The sequence below is a fragment of the Carassius gibelio genome, chromosome B3, assembly GCF_023724105.1.
Source record: "Carassius gibelio isolate Cgi1373 ecotype wild population from Czech Republic chromosome B3, carGib1.2-hapl.c, whole genome shotgun sequence".
NCBI lineage: Eukaryota > Metazoa > Chordata > Actinopteri > Cypriniformes > Cyprinidae > Carassius > Carassius gibelio.
The window spans coordinates 9,906,170-9,922,577 of NC_068398.1; the positions used below are offsets into that span (position 1 = coordinate 9,906,170).

A 16,408-nucleotide genomic window follows, 5' to 3' on the forward strand; every position below is an offset into this window, starting at 1 on the left:
GGAGATGAGAGGAGAGAAGATGAGAGGAGAGGAGAGGAGAACACAAGACACAAGTAGAGGAGAGGAGAGGAGAGGAGAAAACAAGACACAAGTAGAGGAGAGGAGAGGAGAGGAGAGGAGAAAACAAGACACAAGTAGAGGAGAGGAGAGGAGAGGAGAGGAGAGGAGAGGAGAGGAGAGGAGAGGAGAGGAGAAAACAAGACACAAGTAGAGGAGAGGAGAGGAGAGGAGAAAACAAGACACAAGTAGAGGAGAGGAGAGGAGAGGAGAAAACAAGACACAAGTAGAGGAGAGGAGATGAGAGGAGAGAAGATGAGAGGAGACGAGAGGAGAACACAAGACACAGGTAGAGGAGAGGAGAGGAGAGGAGAGGAGAGAAGATGAGAGGAGAAAACAAGACACAAGTAGAGGAGAGGAGAGGAGAGGAGAGGAGAGGAGAGGAGAGGAGAGGAGAGGAGAGGAGAGGAGAGGAGAGGAGAGGAGAGGAGAGAAGATGAGAGGAGAGGAGAAGAGAGGAGAAAACAAGACACAAGTAGAGGAGAGGAGAGGAGAGGAGAGGAGAGGAGAGGAGAGGAGAGGAGAGGAGAGAAGAGGAGAACACAAGACACAAGTAGAGGAGAGGAGAGGAGAGGACAAAACAAGACACAAGTAGAGGAGAGGAGAGGAGAGGAGAGGAGAGGAGAGGAGAGGAGAGGAGAGGAGAGGAGAGGAGAAAACAAGACACAAGTAGAGGAGAGGAGAGGAGAAGAGAAGAGAGGAAAAAAAAGACACAAGTAGAGGAGAGTAGAGGAGATGAGAGGAGAGAATATGAGAGGAGAGGAGAGGAGAGGAGAGGAGAGGAGAGGAGAGGAGAGGAGGGGAGAGAAGAGGAAAGGAGAACACAAGACACAAGTAGAGGAGAGGAGAGGAGAGGACAAAACAAGACACAAGATAAAATAAGAATAAGGGAAATGAGAGGAGAATAAAGGAGATGAGAAATAAATACATGAGTAGAAAGATAAAAGGAGAGGAGAGGAAAGGAGAGGAGAAAACAAAAAAGGAGTAAATAAAATACAAGATGAAAGGAGAAGAGGAGAGGAGAAAACAAGACACCAGTAGAGAATAGAGGAGAAGAGAGGAGATACAAGAAAAGAGGAGAATAAAGGAGAGGAGAAAATAAATGTATGAGTAGAAAGACAAAATTAGAAGAGAGGAGATGAGTGCAGGAAGTAAAGGAGAGGAGTAGGAGGAGAATAAATAAATGAGAGGAGAGGAGAGATACAAAATATGGAAAGGCAGAAAAAAGATGACATGAGATGACATACGAAATGACAGAGGAAACAAGACAAAACGAGAACAGACAACATGAAAAGAGAAGACAAGATGAGAAACAACAAAAAAAAGCACATGTGATGAGAGATGGAAAGAATTAGAGGTAAAAGAGTGAATATTCTGTATATATGCTAAAGAGACCCAAAAGAAGTAGTGTGAAACATAGCAACAGCAGCACACTAAAATCAACATCGCAGATTTTCTTTTAAAGAATCACACATTGAGCAAACAGTAAGACTCCCCTTCCAACTGCATTCATGCTCTGATTAAGCAGCAGAGCCGCTGCTTTATTTATGCATTAAAATCAGCCAATACATGTATGAATTCAACCCTCACTGCTTCAAAAGCCCATGAATGCTGCATCCATGCAGCCCAAACAAATTCCTCCCTCATTAAACATTCAGGCAGGAAAGAGCTTGGAGAAAAATACGGTAAAACAGCTGGTCCTCTAGAGCTGAATGAGAACTCAAGAAGAGGAGGAAAAAGAGAGAAAAAGGGTGCATGTGCACACAACAGGACCGCAGGTCTTTCCGCAAGAGCGACCATGAAGTGAGGACTTCAGTGTGTGTAAGATGAGGACAGATTGGAGCAGTCAGATGCCCCGCTGCTGCAATCACACACACAAACACAGATAAATAAACACACAAGCACTAAATGTAACCACCATGTCAAGACTCCATCATGCACCCATGAGTGGTCCTAATGCCATCCCATTAAAGAACACTAATGCTGTTTCACAGCCTATCTGAACATTTGCAAGCAGCGCAGGAAGCAGCTACTTTGGCTGTTTGTTTACAAGGGGTGTGTGTCTGCTTCTGTGTCTTTGAGAGTCTGCAGGCAGAATCTGAGACATGTTCCAGACGAGACATAACTACATAAAGTGCTGTACTGCAATGTGATGGTGAACTGCGCTAACCGAGCTGAAGGAGGTCATTTAAAGATGGATTGTGAAGTCACCAATATCACTAAGTGAAAAAGCAGAAATGATGGTTGTTTCCAAACAGGTTCCCCAAACACTCTGGTATCTTCCAATATTCAGATCAAAGACGTGTATTAAACCTGAAGAAAGCTATCCGTTAGCATTCCCATTAATCTCAATTGAGAGCTGTTTGAGTGCCTCAGGAACCAACCAATTGAAATCTGCAGTCTTTGCTCATGGGTGTTCAGTTTTGCAGCTATGTTTTTTTTTTTACCTAATTAACTGAGCCAGCCATAAAAGCAATGTGTTAAAACATTGACAGTATAAATTTCAAAGCAATTTCAGTCATTCTGCATTCCATACTTCTTGGAACAATGAGTTCTTCCACCTCCATCTGTAAACAACAAACAAGCTCACGGCAATTTTTAAGTATTTTCTTCCTTAGAGAATTGATGGGCAATTGTATGATCTCATACACAAGCTTTAAAGTGGGTAAGGATTAGGCATGAACCTTCATGCATTTTTTAACTATATATTTTGTGCACAAATCAAATTGTACCAAATCATAATTTCCAACTTTTAAAATTGTTGTTTTCTCATGAGGTCAATAAATACAGATAAAATATCCTACTACTACTAATACTACAGAAGAAAATAAATAAATAAATAAATAAATAAAGTTGTCACTATAGGTGGTACCCTTAGTTATGGAAACTAAACCTTATTTACGCCTAAATTGCACATATTGGTACCTTAAAAAAATTACTACTAGAATAGTATCTTTTTGTTTGATAATTGATTCAGATTCAGTTATTTCAGAATGCACACTTTCAAATGGTCATCTAAAGAAAAAGAATACCTTTTCTTTGGAGAAGTAGTTCATCTCATGGTGCTGGTTTAACCAGTTGATTACACTTTAAACTGCTTTTTTTCTTCTTCTTTTTTTGCATTTGAACATTTTGACACAGTTGCAAGTACAAATCTGACAAATAATTATTTTGGACTGTGGTCTTAGAGTACCAAGTCTAATTTATTTTTCTTGAGTGGATAGTGGACAAGCTACACAGAGTGATACTTGAAAACTACTGCCAAATCAATAAATCCATTGTGACATCTATTATAAGCAGCCAGGCAAAAAATAATAGGCAAAAGTTTCTGTCAGTGTTGTAGTGCAGTGGTTAGCAAGCTCATATTCTCTGAGCCAGGGAGCTCATGTGGGAATAACAATTCAAATCTGGCTTGCAACATAACATTTTCCTACCTCTTTGGCCCTATCATACTATACACTGTTCAGCTTCAAATCAATTACTGAAGGACTTGAAGTTTTTTTTTGCTAAACATCCTGTTTCACTCAGAAACATATCCGATTACAGATGTAAAATGGGTTGCAAACAGCACTTCGTGTTGACTTCAAACTGATTACACCCTTCAAAGGTAGAATGGAAATCTTTCCACTCAGCGAACCAATCAAACGGCACGACAATCACGGCAGTGCTGCTTACCCTACGACATTTCAGAGCGGCATGAAACCATCCATGCTCCCGGCATCAACGGTGAGCGATGTTCGACATTAATTTGTGTCACTCAACATCTCAAGGTCTCACTCAATAGAAAAGCCATAAATTAAGTCTTCGAGGGAGAATATTTGACAAATGAGTGAGCATTAGAGTGAAGAGTGACAGTACTAGGCTGCAGATTGGGAATATTCCACTGTGAATCAGGAGTGTGAGATCAAGGGGTGAGCGTCAGACTGAGAAGTGATTTTATGCGAGATGTGAGAGCGTTATATGGAGGCGTCAGAGTATTAGATTGAGTAAAATTATGAGACACATTGGAGAGTGTTTGAGTGAGCTGTTAGAGTACTAGACGGTGTTGTACGAATGAAGAAATTAGACTGTAAATATCTGTGGACAAAAGGAAGTATTAAGGGGATCAGAATTTGAGAAATTTTGCAGAGGAAGTGTGTCTGTGTCCACACACACACACACACACACACGCACACACACACACACACACGCACACACACACACACACACACACACACACACACACACACACACACACACACACACACACACACACACACGCATACACAGTTATTGTCTAAAAAGTGTAGGTCTATAAGCTTTCTATGAGCAATTTGTGATTATTAGTTTTGACATTTAAAAGTTTAAAAAAAAAGAAAGAAAACTGTATTGCATGTGTCCATACAGAAATATATAATAATTTATTTGCTTTGGATTGCAACATAATTTGTCAAATTGTTCCAAGCTAAAACCTGAATGTTTAGTTTTCATCTAGCCCACACATGTACAGTAAGGTCAGAAAATCTAAGACTTATTGTGCTTTTTTTTAACAAAAATGACGTGGTCATCATGCATTTCATCTTCTATCCACTTCTGATTTAATTTCAAAAGCACAGTAGCTTCATGAACTCCACACGGTTATTGTTTCAAATGAAGCAAGAAAACAATCTGTAAAAATGAGTTCAAATGTCACAAAAGCACCATATTTGATTATTGAGCCAGAAATAGTAGAAATGATTTAGTATACCTTCAGAATTTCTATTTTAGTTTAGATTTTTGTTTTGCTTATTTTGACCTTTAATTTGTTTATTTATTTATTTTTTCTGAGCAAAAAAAAAAAAAATGACTCTCATACACTTTTACCATGAGTACCATGTTAAAAGTACTATTAAAAGTATCACATTGCAGGCCTCAAAAACTAATTTTGTAATTTTAATTATTTCCCTCATTTATAAGCAAAACGTTTTTAATCATTTAAAATGTAATACAATTTTGTATGATCACTTTTTCTTTTATATATTTTAAAAATAATAGATCAGAAAAATTATGTTTTTACATAAATATAGCTGTTACAATAAATGCCTATTTTATTTTACTTAATTTAATTTGAATGATGCTCACTCAGGCAATATATAATATGCCATGTATTCCTGTGATGGCAAAGCTGAATTTTCAGGAGCAATTACCTCAGTCTGTCTCTGCTGAAAGCTGTTTTTCAGAATTATCTGATGAAAAGAAAGTTCAGAAGAACAGCATTTATTTGAAATGGCAATCTTTTGTAACATTATAAAATGTATACATTTATAGTCTCTTTGTGTCTGTGTTTATTCATTGGAGTATAAAATTGTGACAACCAGCTTCAGTCTCTTATATACACAGTATATACAGTACACACACAAACACACACTCGTAGAAGACGAGAACAGCAGAAATGAGAAACAAAATTATGTGCTCAGTGTGAATGTGTGTTATTTGTGGCACGCTTTAATGGCAACACAAGGCGATCAATGAGTCCACAGAGGAACGAAGGCTTCCTTATTTCTCCAAATTGCCTCCGCTAGCAGCACAACCTTGATAACACTCAATTGATTATTAATGCATTATTAATCCAGAGCCAGGTCACAGAGACAGCTGGAGACACTCATGCATCCACACACACACACACACACACAACACATAAATGAAGCGGCGCCGTGCCCATGGCCAAAATGTGTCCAGTGAAACACTGAGTACATCACATCAATTCACAGCAGCAGAACCAGGAAAATTAAACACAGGAAATACAGCGGCCACCAAACACACCTGGACAAGCAAAAGCTGCATGCTCCCCTGCTCTCTGGACCTGGCACGGGCCTGCAGAGAAGCAGATGGTGCGGTGGTGACGGTGTGGAAGGGCACTAGCTGGACAGACCCCCCCCCCACTCTCACCCCATCCCCAGACCTCAGGCCCATCACATCCACACCAGCTTTACTGCCACATGGGCTCCTCTGTCCACCACACTCTCTGACAACCCACACGCATCTACAATGACCCATTTATAGGGGCTGAAGAGACCAGTGTATGCCAGTATAACTTAAATGGCACTTCCATTCTAACTTACAGATATTGGTATAAAGTCAATTCTTTTATTATTTTAATAATTATTATTTTTTATGTTCTCTTCAAAAGACTGATTTCTTTTATTAGTGTGAAATTTGTTGTGAACTGAGGACTGAACCAAAGAACAATACTCAAATACTGACACAGATTTAATTTGACTTTGAATGAAATTCGGGTTCAGTTTAGATTCTGATTATGATTCATCTGAATATTTAACAGGTACTCTAAGGGTCCATTTTTCTCAATCTCTCAACAAATGCTCTAAACATTCAGGAAACCCGGTCAGTTTGTAAATTAATAACAGAGATTCAAATTAACAAAAACATTTAGATAAAATAATCAACATTCAAAAAAAATAAAATAAAAACTTGAGTTGTGTACATACTGTACATTTAAACTGAACATATGGCAGTTTTATGTATTTTTAATCATATAATTATATAAATTATAGAATTTGATTGTTATAAATTGTTCCCATGCAAAATTTATTTAAACACAATAAATGATATCACTAACTAAAAAAAAATATATATTATGTATATGTAATGTAGTGCATATATTTAACAAAATGCTCCTATACATGACAGTGTTTACAAGCATTTTTATGTCTTTTTTTTATGTGAGGTTAATACACTGACTAAGCAATTGCATGAGACACAGTTTATTTCAATAAGTTGTACTATTTCTCACTCACTATGTGAGTTGAATCCTTAACTTAAGTTTGCTTACTTTAAAGTCGATTTGTTCGCTCAGGTAAGTACAATGGGGTTACACAGCAGTTATCACTACTGATTACTGACTGACTCCAGCTATTCATTTATAATTTGCTAAAAACAACAAATCGAAGTGAAACAAACACTGTTCACCGAATTTGAATTCAATAAAGTTGTTCCTCAGACTTTGGTCTTAAACATAGTCTTTGCAAGTGAGTGAAAACTTTCAAAACTGTGGTGAGTTTTCTCTTTCATGGAAACCGAATGAAGATAATCCTTTTTAATGGATTTTATATTTCAATAGTAAAAAATCTGGCTTAAAGATTGGCTTAAGGGTATACAATTTCAAAGAGGCTAGCAATAGCAAGATAGTTTGAAAGCATAATATAAATACATTTAGACAACTTAAAGGCACAATATGTAAGATCTTATTATTATTATTATTATCATTATTATTATTATTAAAATATCAAAAGCCACTACAACAATGTTATATATTTAGCTGACTTGTGTACTTACATTATCCCAAATGTTTTTAAAGAATGTTAAAATCCAGAGAAATAAACTCTTTTCACTAGTGACATGGACGTGTCCATAGTGTCATTGTGTCGCCTGCCAATGACGTCATATACCCTCGATTTCCAAATCACCCATTTTGATTTGTAGAGAACATATGGAAATACCAAAGACGCTTTAATATGTTGCGTGTTTCAATAGACCGGAGACAACTGCACAGAGTAGCATTATAACAGAGCTTTCAAATGTATCAGAGTACAGAGGTTACCTCCACAGTAACGGAAAAGGTATGCATAATGGGACTGCAAACTTAAAGTGTGTTGCCCAAGCATTTGCATTTGCGTTGGTGTATGTAGTCTTAAGTTACCACAAAATGTTTGAAAATGGCATTAGAAATTCCAGAAAAAACAACAACAAATTCAGCAGTGATCTGAAGAAGAGTAGGTTGAGTACAAACCCTGGGCTGAGGGGCTGACGTTGCTCAGGGCGATGGTGCAGGTAAAGAGGATCCAGAGAGCGAGAGCCATGCTGTGGACGGAGCGAAGGGTGGTGGGGGGAGTGCGGTCAGCGGGAGCTTGAATGCAGGGCACTCCTTCCCTCACGCCCTCTCACTGATGGAGAACCTGATGAGAAGGAACGAGAGAGACAAATGAGAAAGAGAGATCAATACTAATAGCAGGACCTAAATTCTTACTGTCGGTCTTTCCCTTCTGTGGCTCAATAAAAAAGCAGTACTGCCCTGTAATTCTGTTCATTCTGTCAAAGCAAGATGCCCGTTATTGCTCCAACCAGATCCGTGCTTTCTTGCTCTGCACGGCCCATTTCACGTCGCACTTATTCAACATAATTGAGAGGAGAGCTAGGTGCACACTTGGTGCCGGTCAGGTGGAGTTAGACAACTAGAGTTGAAGGGTGGCCATTTTGTTCTTGCGCTAACACAGCAACAGCTGTTCCCTGTCCAACACAACTATTCTGTGATGCTGTTTGCCAATAATTTAGTAGTAACCAAAAACAAAACATATGCTGCTTTATGGATTCAAATGCATTGCTCAGACTGTGGCCGGAAACACTCAAACTATTCAAGCTATGCAAGCTTGATTTTTTACATCGCAAAACATGTTCAGATTATAAGATAAACCAGTCTGTGGTGAATTTTCTCTTTCAGGTTGACTTTTGTCGTAGTTTAGCAATTGTTTGCAGAGAAAGCAAGATGTCCAATGATGCTCCGTCGATATCCATGTTTTCCAGCTCTGCACAGCCCATTTTACATTGCAGTTATTCAAAATAACTGAGAGGAGCTCTAGGCACAAACTGGGCATAAATGATGTAGATGGCTAGAGCTGAACAGCAGCCATTTTGTTCTTGTGCTAACACATCAACAGCTGTTCCCTTTCCAACACAAATATTCTGTGTTGTTGTTTGCTGATAATTTAGTAGTAACCACATAAACAAAAGCAGTACATCTGCTGTTCATGTATGATATTTAATTAATTATTCAGACTGAGGCCAGAGACATACAACTGATTTAAGTTATGGAAGCTAGATTTCACAGGTTTTAGATGAGCAGAAGCCATTTTGTTCTTGCACTAACACGTCACTACCTGTTCCTTGTCCAAACACAGCTATTCTGTGATGCTGTTTGCCAATAATTTAAAACTAACCAAGTAAACGAAATCAAAACACATGCTGTTTAAATATGAACTCAGAATAATTGTTCGGACTGAGGCCAAGAGCATGCTAACATTTCATGCCAACTTGATTTCACATGTTGTGTTTCAAAATGTGTCCAGATGCAATCCATTAGCTTGTACTAGAGTAAGCAGTCCTCTTCTACAGTCAATTTTCTCTTTTAGGTTGAATATTGCAATGGTGGTGCTACTGTTTGAAGAGAATCTGGGTAAAACAGAAACTCAAGTGTGACCTATAGATCTGTCAAAGTGAGATTTTGCCCAATTTAGCTCTGACCAGATCCATGTTTTCCAGCTCTGTACGCACCATTTTTACATTGCAATTATTCAGAATAAATGAGAGGAGCTCTTGGTGCAAACTGGGCACAAATCAGGTTCAGTTTAGAGCTGAATAGCAGCCATTTTGTTTTTGCTCTAACACATCAACAGATGTTCCCTGTCCAACACCAATATTAGGTTTTGCTGTTTGCCAGTAATTTAGCAGTTAACAAAAGCCAAACACATGTTGTTCAAATATGAATTCGAAAGAATTGTTCATACTGAGGCCAGAAATCTGCAAACAATTCTATTCAGCTCACATCTTTGTGTGTTCTGTTCCAAAATTTGTGCAAATGCAATTTGGTATCAGGTATTCGACTAACCCGTACTATCCTATGGACAACTGTCTCGAATCTGGGTAAAATATAAAAGCAATACTGCCCTCTAATTATGTAAAAATGAGATGTCTAATGTTGGCATGTTGAAAAAAATACTGGTTAGGAATGTTTTGAAGTATGGCTGCTGGTTTGAGCTGGTTTGAGCTGGTTTGAGCTGGTCCTTAGCTGGTTTAACATGGTCCTTAGCTGGTCATGAGCTGATTTAAGCTGGTCCTAAGCTGGTCCTGAGCTGAAGTTAGTTGCTTAGGACTAGAACTGGACCAGTTTAAGTCAGCTCATGCCCAGCCAAGGATTAGCTTAAAAGAGCTCAAACCAGCAGCCATGCTTCAAAACCTACCTAATAAAGCATATGCAGATTTGCAGGTTGCTCCAATGAGATTCATGTTTTCTAGCCCATTTTACATTACTTATTCAAAAAACTAGGATGAGATCTAGACACATACTTGACGGCGATCAGGTACAGTTGGACGCTATGGCTTAAAATTGGCCATTTTGTTTTGTGCTAACACAGCAACACCTGTTCTCTGGCAAACACTTCTGTTAAGCTATAAATATTTTGTGCTGTCATTCGCCAATCGTTTGGTAGTAACCAAATAAACAAAAGCGAAACATATGCTGTTCCGTAAATTAGAATTAAACTCTGGACTGCGGCCCATTACTTGAAAACAAACGCTTCTGACAAGGCAAGTTCCATTATTACATTCCAAAATGTGTCAAAACTCAGTTTGCCATTTTTATGTAAATTTCCAACAGTCTAATAAGAATCTTGCTGCAATTACTTATTCAGTTGAAGCCAGATTCCCCACTTTTGCTCCAACCAGGTCCATGTTTTCTGATTTCGCATGGTCCATTTAACATTACACTTACTCAAATTAATTGAGAGGAGCTCTGGACACACACTTGACGGTGGTCAGGTACAGTTAGAAAGCAAGAGCTGAATGGCGGCCATTTTGTTCTGTGCTAACACTGCAACAGCTGTTCCCTGGCAAACACTTCAGTTCCAGTCATTCCAGAGCTTGATTGGATGTGACGTGCTACATATGCATGGATGTGAATGTACGGCCCACTGCAGGACATGCACCATGCAAACGGCAAAAGTGGCCATTCTGTGCACGTTTTATACGAGAGAAATACGAAGGTATAAAGAGGCTCAGAAAGTGAGAGCGAGCGAGAGAGAGTGGACAGTTTCGAGTCAGTACTGCCACAGGGCTCGCACATCTCATTTGCCTAATGAAATAAATCACAGTCTGGAAGTTTCCTTCATTTGTTCTTAGAGGCTGCTCTTCCTTCAGGGCTGAAAGGAAAAAACGACAGAAATGCATTGAATTATTAGAGCTAATGCTGCCCCTGCTGTGCGTTCAGAAAGAACAGACAGACTGTAATGCGTGTTTATTGGGAGGAGAACCTGTGTGTGTGTGTGCCTGTGTCTCTCTTCAAGGGGATTCGCTTTGATCCCCATAAACCTCTACACACTCTTTTCATTGATCTTCCCTTGTCATAGATGTGAAAAATAGATTGGCAATAACAACAACAACAACAACAACAAAAGAAAATCCACACACACAAACATTTTTCCATTGGCATAATGTTTTTAATACTGAGCTAATTATATTTATTATTCCACTAACCCTATATAGACCCTTAAACTTAATCCTCTCTTAAAATACACACACTATAATGTAGAAAGTACTGCGGCCTACTTAACTTTTGAAATGTGACAAACATACTGTGAAAACAAAAATAAAATTCTGTGGGAAATCATGTAAGGCAGCACTTGATTTTATTCATTAATATTTTAATGGATCGTTGGAAGTAGATAAATAATATACTTTAATTACTCTTCTGCATGGCCTTGGTTACATGAGAAAAAAAAAAGAATAAAAATAAATAAATAAATAAATAACAGAATGCACTGACGATGAATGCATAATCAGACCAGGGACATATATATTCAAAGTTAAAGCTCCCCATCCCATAAATAGTCTACTTAAATAGCCTTTAGTTTACACTAGACTTCAAAAATTTGTGCTCGGTAAGTTCCATTCTCAAATATAGCATGCATGCATTTGATGAAGAGCTCGGCAAAGTTTGGTATTTAGACCAAACTTGGAGTCTGTTATGCCAGCCATGTACTGAGGTTACCTGCACAGTTTCAGCACAGTGCCACCTATTGGTCAGGAGATATAAAAAAATGACAGAATCACTCTAAGGTTGTATTTCTGCAATGCTTTGGCATATTGGCACCAAACTACATGCATGTCATTGTCACACCTAGGTAAATTAATAGTTAGGTTGACCTATTGGTCAAAAGTTGATTATTTCAGCCAATTTAAGTAAAATCATCTTAAATTGTCTATAATTACTCAAACATCTTAACACACTTAAACCTCAGTAACTGCTGAAGTAATTGCCTTTTTTATTTTTCAAAAGAACATTATTTATTTTATATAGTAATATTTTTGTCTTTACAGTCACTTTTAATCAATCCACCCTTATAAATGCTAAATAAACACCTTAATTTATTTAAATAAATACATAATCTTACTGACCCCAACATGTTCATATTACTGATCATATTACTCCATTTCTCGAGTCTTTACACTGGCTGCCTGTACGTTACAGAGTAGATTTGAAAATTGTACTAATTGTCTATAAGTCACTAAATGTGGAACCATTGTATATATCTGATTTATTGATTGAGCACAACTAGACATCTCCGGTCCTCTAACCACAGACTCTTGTTTATCCCCAAGACGAGGCTGAAGTTCAGTGGTGATCGCCCTTTTGCATTCAAATGCACCAAGACTCTGGAATGATCTGCCCAATTTTATTACAATGGCTTTATCTGTGGCCATTTTTAAGCTTAAATTACAAACCTATCCGTTCGATAAAGTTTATAATTATTATTATACATTTATTATGGTTATTGCTGTTTTTAGATATTCTGTTGTAAAGCACATTGATCAACTCTGGTTGAAGTAAATAGTGCTATATAAATAAAATTGCCATTGCCATTTTAGGTCTCAGCTCTGAACCATGATTTGATTATTGCTAAAGCCATTCAAGCAGCTGGTATGAGGGGGAGGGGCAATCTCATTCTAGAGCATTTAATTGGACAAAAATTGATAAACGCCCCTGAGTACGAGATGATCTATCAAGATGTCTTTAGGGGCTCTTTAAAAACGATCAATTTCAAATTCGTCCATTCACTGTCAATTGTCCAGCTAGGCAGCAGTTTGCACATTCTCTGCTTCCTCCCGGCTCCCATCCATTCCATTCCTCCTTTCCTACTCTCTCCTTCATCATTCCAGCCATCACTCCATCCTCCCTCTCTCCTCCCCATGACCTTCTCTGATATTTACCCTCCTCTCCTGTGGCACCGCAAAAACCCACAGCCACCGGCACAAGAGAAGAGACTGACCAATAAAATCGGCCATGACAGAAAAACAGTCCACTTGCGTGCAGGCAAGACAAAGCATCAAAGTCTGGGAGGTAAAAAAAGGGAAAACAAACATGGAAGTATGCACAGAGCCCTTCCTCCTGCTGTCTGCATGTTACTAATGGTCAGAAAATGCTCCCCTCCTGGGAGGCACCACCGTCTCTACTGTTTCCTCTCGCTTTTGTAGCTGTTAATAAGAAAAAAATTGTCTTTCAACCTCTTTCTTTTGATCTTGCCTCTGTCTGCACTCTGCACAATGGCTCTCCTGCGGTCCCAGCTGATAAAGGACGGATGGGAGAGAGAGAGAGAGAGAGAGCAAAAGAAAGAGGTGCAGCAGGCGGTCTTGGGAGCTCGTGCTGGTTGAGAGGGGAGCAGTGCAGCGTGGGTATTCACTAGGAGCTTGCCTTAGGGCAGTGACTGACCTTTTGCTCTGATCTGATCTGCCATTATCATCAGTGTTGCTGTTCCAGAGAAAAGGATGGTAATATTTCTCCCAGACCAGAGAGACAGGTAGATAGGTTCTCGCTCTTATCCAGAGAATCCCATAGGAACAAAGGATCACTTATGTAATCTGTCTCAATTGTTTCTCTTAGTCTGCAAAGACGTTAAAGGAAGAGATAATAGAGGTTTCATCTTAAAGTTGTGATGAGATGGAAGAAGTGACAGATTTTTCATCCGTATTGTGACATACAGCTGAGTGAAATGAATTATTGAAAAAAAAGAAAAGAAATTATGGGCTTGGTTCAGTCCATTGATTGCTGATTGAATGGAGCTTAAAGCTGGCTGTGAAAAAATGGGTGGGTTCAATCAAACTAAATGACTGAAAAAATTAAAAGATAAAAAAAAAAAATTAAGCATTATTATTTGAGAAAATGCAATTGATATATTTGAATCTTCTGCTAAAAATGACTAAACTATTGCTAAAATTTAAATAAAATTAATTACTAAAATGAACTATAATGAACTTTATCTAAAATGAAAATGGAAATATTCAAATAAAAACTACAAATTCTTAATATAAATAAATACTACAGTATTTCAATGAAATTAAATAACACAAAATCTCTGTTCTTTGTCTTAAACAAATAAATAAACTCTATTCACACATGCAGTGGTTTAAATTTTTTAATTGCATTTCAGGGATAATAATAAAAGTAATAATAATAATAATAATAACAACGTAACTTACTGTAAAAAGTAATAACTGTAAAATATATATTTAAAAACTTCTTTTGGAAAATGCAGAAAAGAGAGTCAACATTAATCAATAAGTCTTCTTTTATGTTATTTAAGACTCCTGAGCTGCAAAAGAACAGACATTTAACTATAAAATGGACTAAGTGAAAAGAAACCAAGAGAGGAAGATGTATGAATGATGTGCATTTGAACATCTATTTATCTGGAGACAGCCTTGATCCAAGGCAAATAACCTAATTATCCAGTTACATTAGATCATTACTATAATCACCACGATCATTATTATCTATTTGCTTAGCAGACACGCTCATCTAGCACGACGCACCATACATCTATTTTACACATGCCGCAGGTTGCTCAGAACCACTCACTGCCTCGTTCGATAATGTATGTTCATTTATTTTGAGGAAAGAGGCAATTGCCCACTACAAAGCAAGCTTATGTTAGAGAAAGATAAAGCAGAAAAGGAGGCCGGATAAGATCAGCAAAAACAGCATCTAGTTTTGGCAAAATCTACTTCAAAATTGTATACTGAAATGCAATGGAAGATACAATAAAGTGAATTGTATTGTTTAATAATTGTATTTATTATTATTTAATTGAATAGTTAAACTATTTAAGCTATATATTTATTCTATCCTGTATAAAGTAAAGCTTTTTCCTGAGAATATGTGACTTCCGATATCTATTTTTAGTGTAAACTTCTGACGTCCGATATTGGGAGTCATTAGCAGTTGCAAAAAAATTTAAAAATAAAAAAGGAGTGAACAAACCAGATTGTTAACAATTATGACAATACATAAAAAATAACAGTTGCCAATATAAGGCAGCAAAACAAACTGGAGGCAGCTGACAGGAAAATAATTCATAGTAAAAATAGTGACTCTTGCAAAATAAGGTGGATATATATATAAATAAGGTCACTGTCATTATTTTCAGCTCAAACATACATCCACACTGAAACTGCACCTTTAGCATATTAGCATAGTTCACGTAGCGCAGTGCATTGGACACTTACGCACACAGAGCTCGCAAACAAACACTGCTATCAGCAGCACCAATTAATTCTTAGTGAATTTCCTCAAATTGGCTTTTTTCTAGTTTACCTCTGAGTAATGTTGTGGTTCCCTGTTTGCGGTTATCAGCGGCTACATTAGCGTTACGTAAACTTAGCTAATGCTTATCTCGTAAGTGGCGGTCAGGCATTTTGTGGTCATTCGGCTTTCAGGCGAGCACAATGCAAGAATAATGACAGCAGCTTCATCTCTTAGTGAGAAGAGAGAGCCGGATCGTTCACTCGGACTGGTCAGGAACGCTAGATTAAATTCCTACAATTAGTCGTGCGAGACATTAGCGCATGGCTGGGAACTGAGCTTCCAGAGATGTAATTCATTTATTAGCCTCTTGACCCCTTTAAAGTAATCGCCTCTCAAATGGAGATAATCACCACATTCTTGCTTTTTAAAATCCAAAGACATGCCATGAAATATCATCACGGTTGTCTCCCGCACACCCGTAAGTCTCCATATCGTTCCATGCCCTTTACCATCAAACTCCTGTTTTACCAGACAAAATTATGACAGTCACCGATAAATTCAATTTAATGAGATGCAAATTTGCTAAAAGGACAATTCGGGCTGCTCAGGTTGATGTCGTTATGCATGTCAAAAATCCCTCATTAGCAGACGCCTATGAATCGGATTACTGAATAATGAGGGTGTGTTAGCCTCAATCTTTCCACCGAATTTGACAGAGGGCTTTATCTGTGTCCAATGTATTCATCCTGTCTAATGCGCAAGGTGATTCAGTTAAAGCTCAGCAGACTGGTATGGTGGACTGGTGTGTTGCCCCGAATTAGCTCCTGATCTCCATAATTGATCTATAAATCTACTCTGACACTGCGCTTCGTCGTACTCCCATTTACATCAACGGTAATAAAGCATATCTTCCACGGTGCATCTTACAGACAGAAAGTGGCGCGCCGGTGTCTTTGCACATATACAAATACTCCCTTAAGTAATAATACTCCCCGTTTCCTACGCTCAGCCTGACACAAAGCTTCT

At 38.1% G+C, this 16,408-nt stretch overlaps 1 protein-coding gene across 1 annotated transcript in view; it reads right to left on the reverse strand.

The window, feature by feature from the left end:
* The window catches only part of LOC127953714 (adhesion G protein-coupled receptor L1-like), a 161,644-nt gene that overhangs the window by 83,497 nt on the left and 61,739 nt on the right, over positions 1–16,408 (reverse strand). Inside the window, exon 2 of the mRNA XM_052552986.1 lies at positions 7,823–7,988. Coding sequence (XP_052408946.1) covers positions 7,823–7,892 — 70 coding nt within the window. The 5' untranslated portion in view covers positions 7,893–7,988. The remainder of the gene's footprint in view (positions 1–7,822; positions 7,989–16,408) is intronic.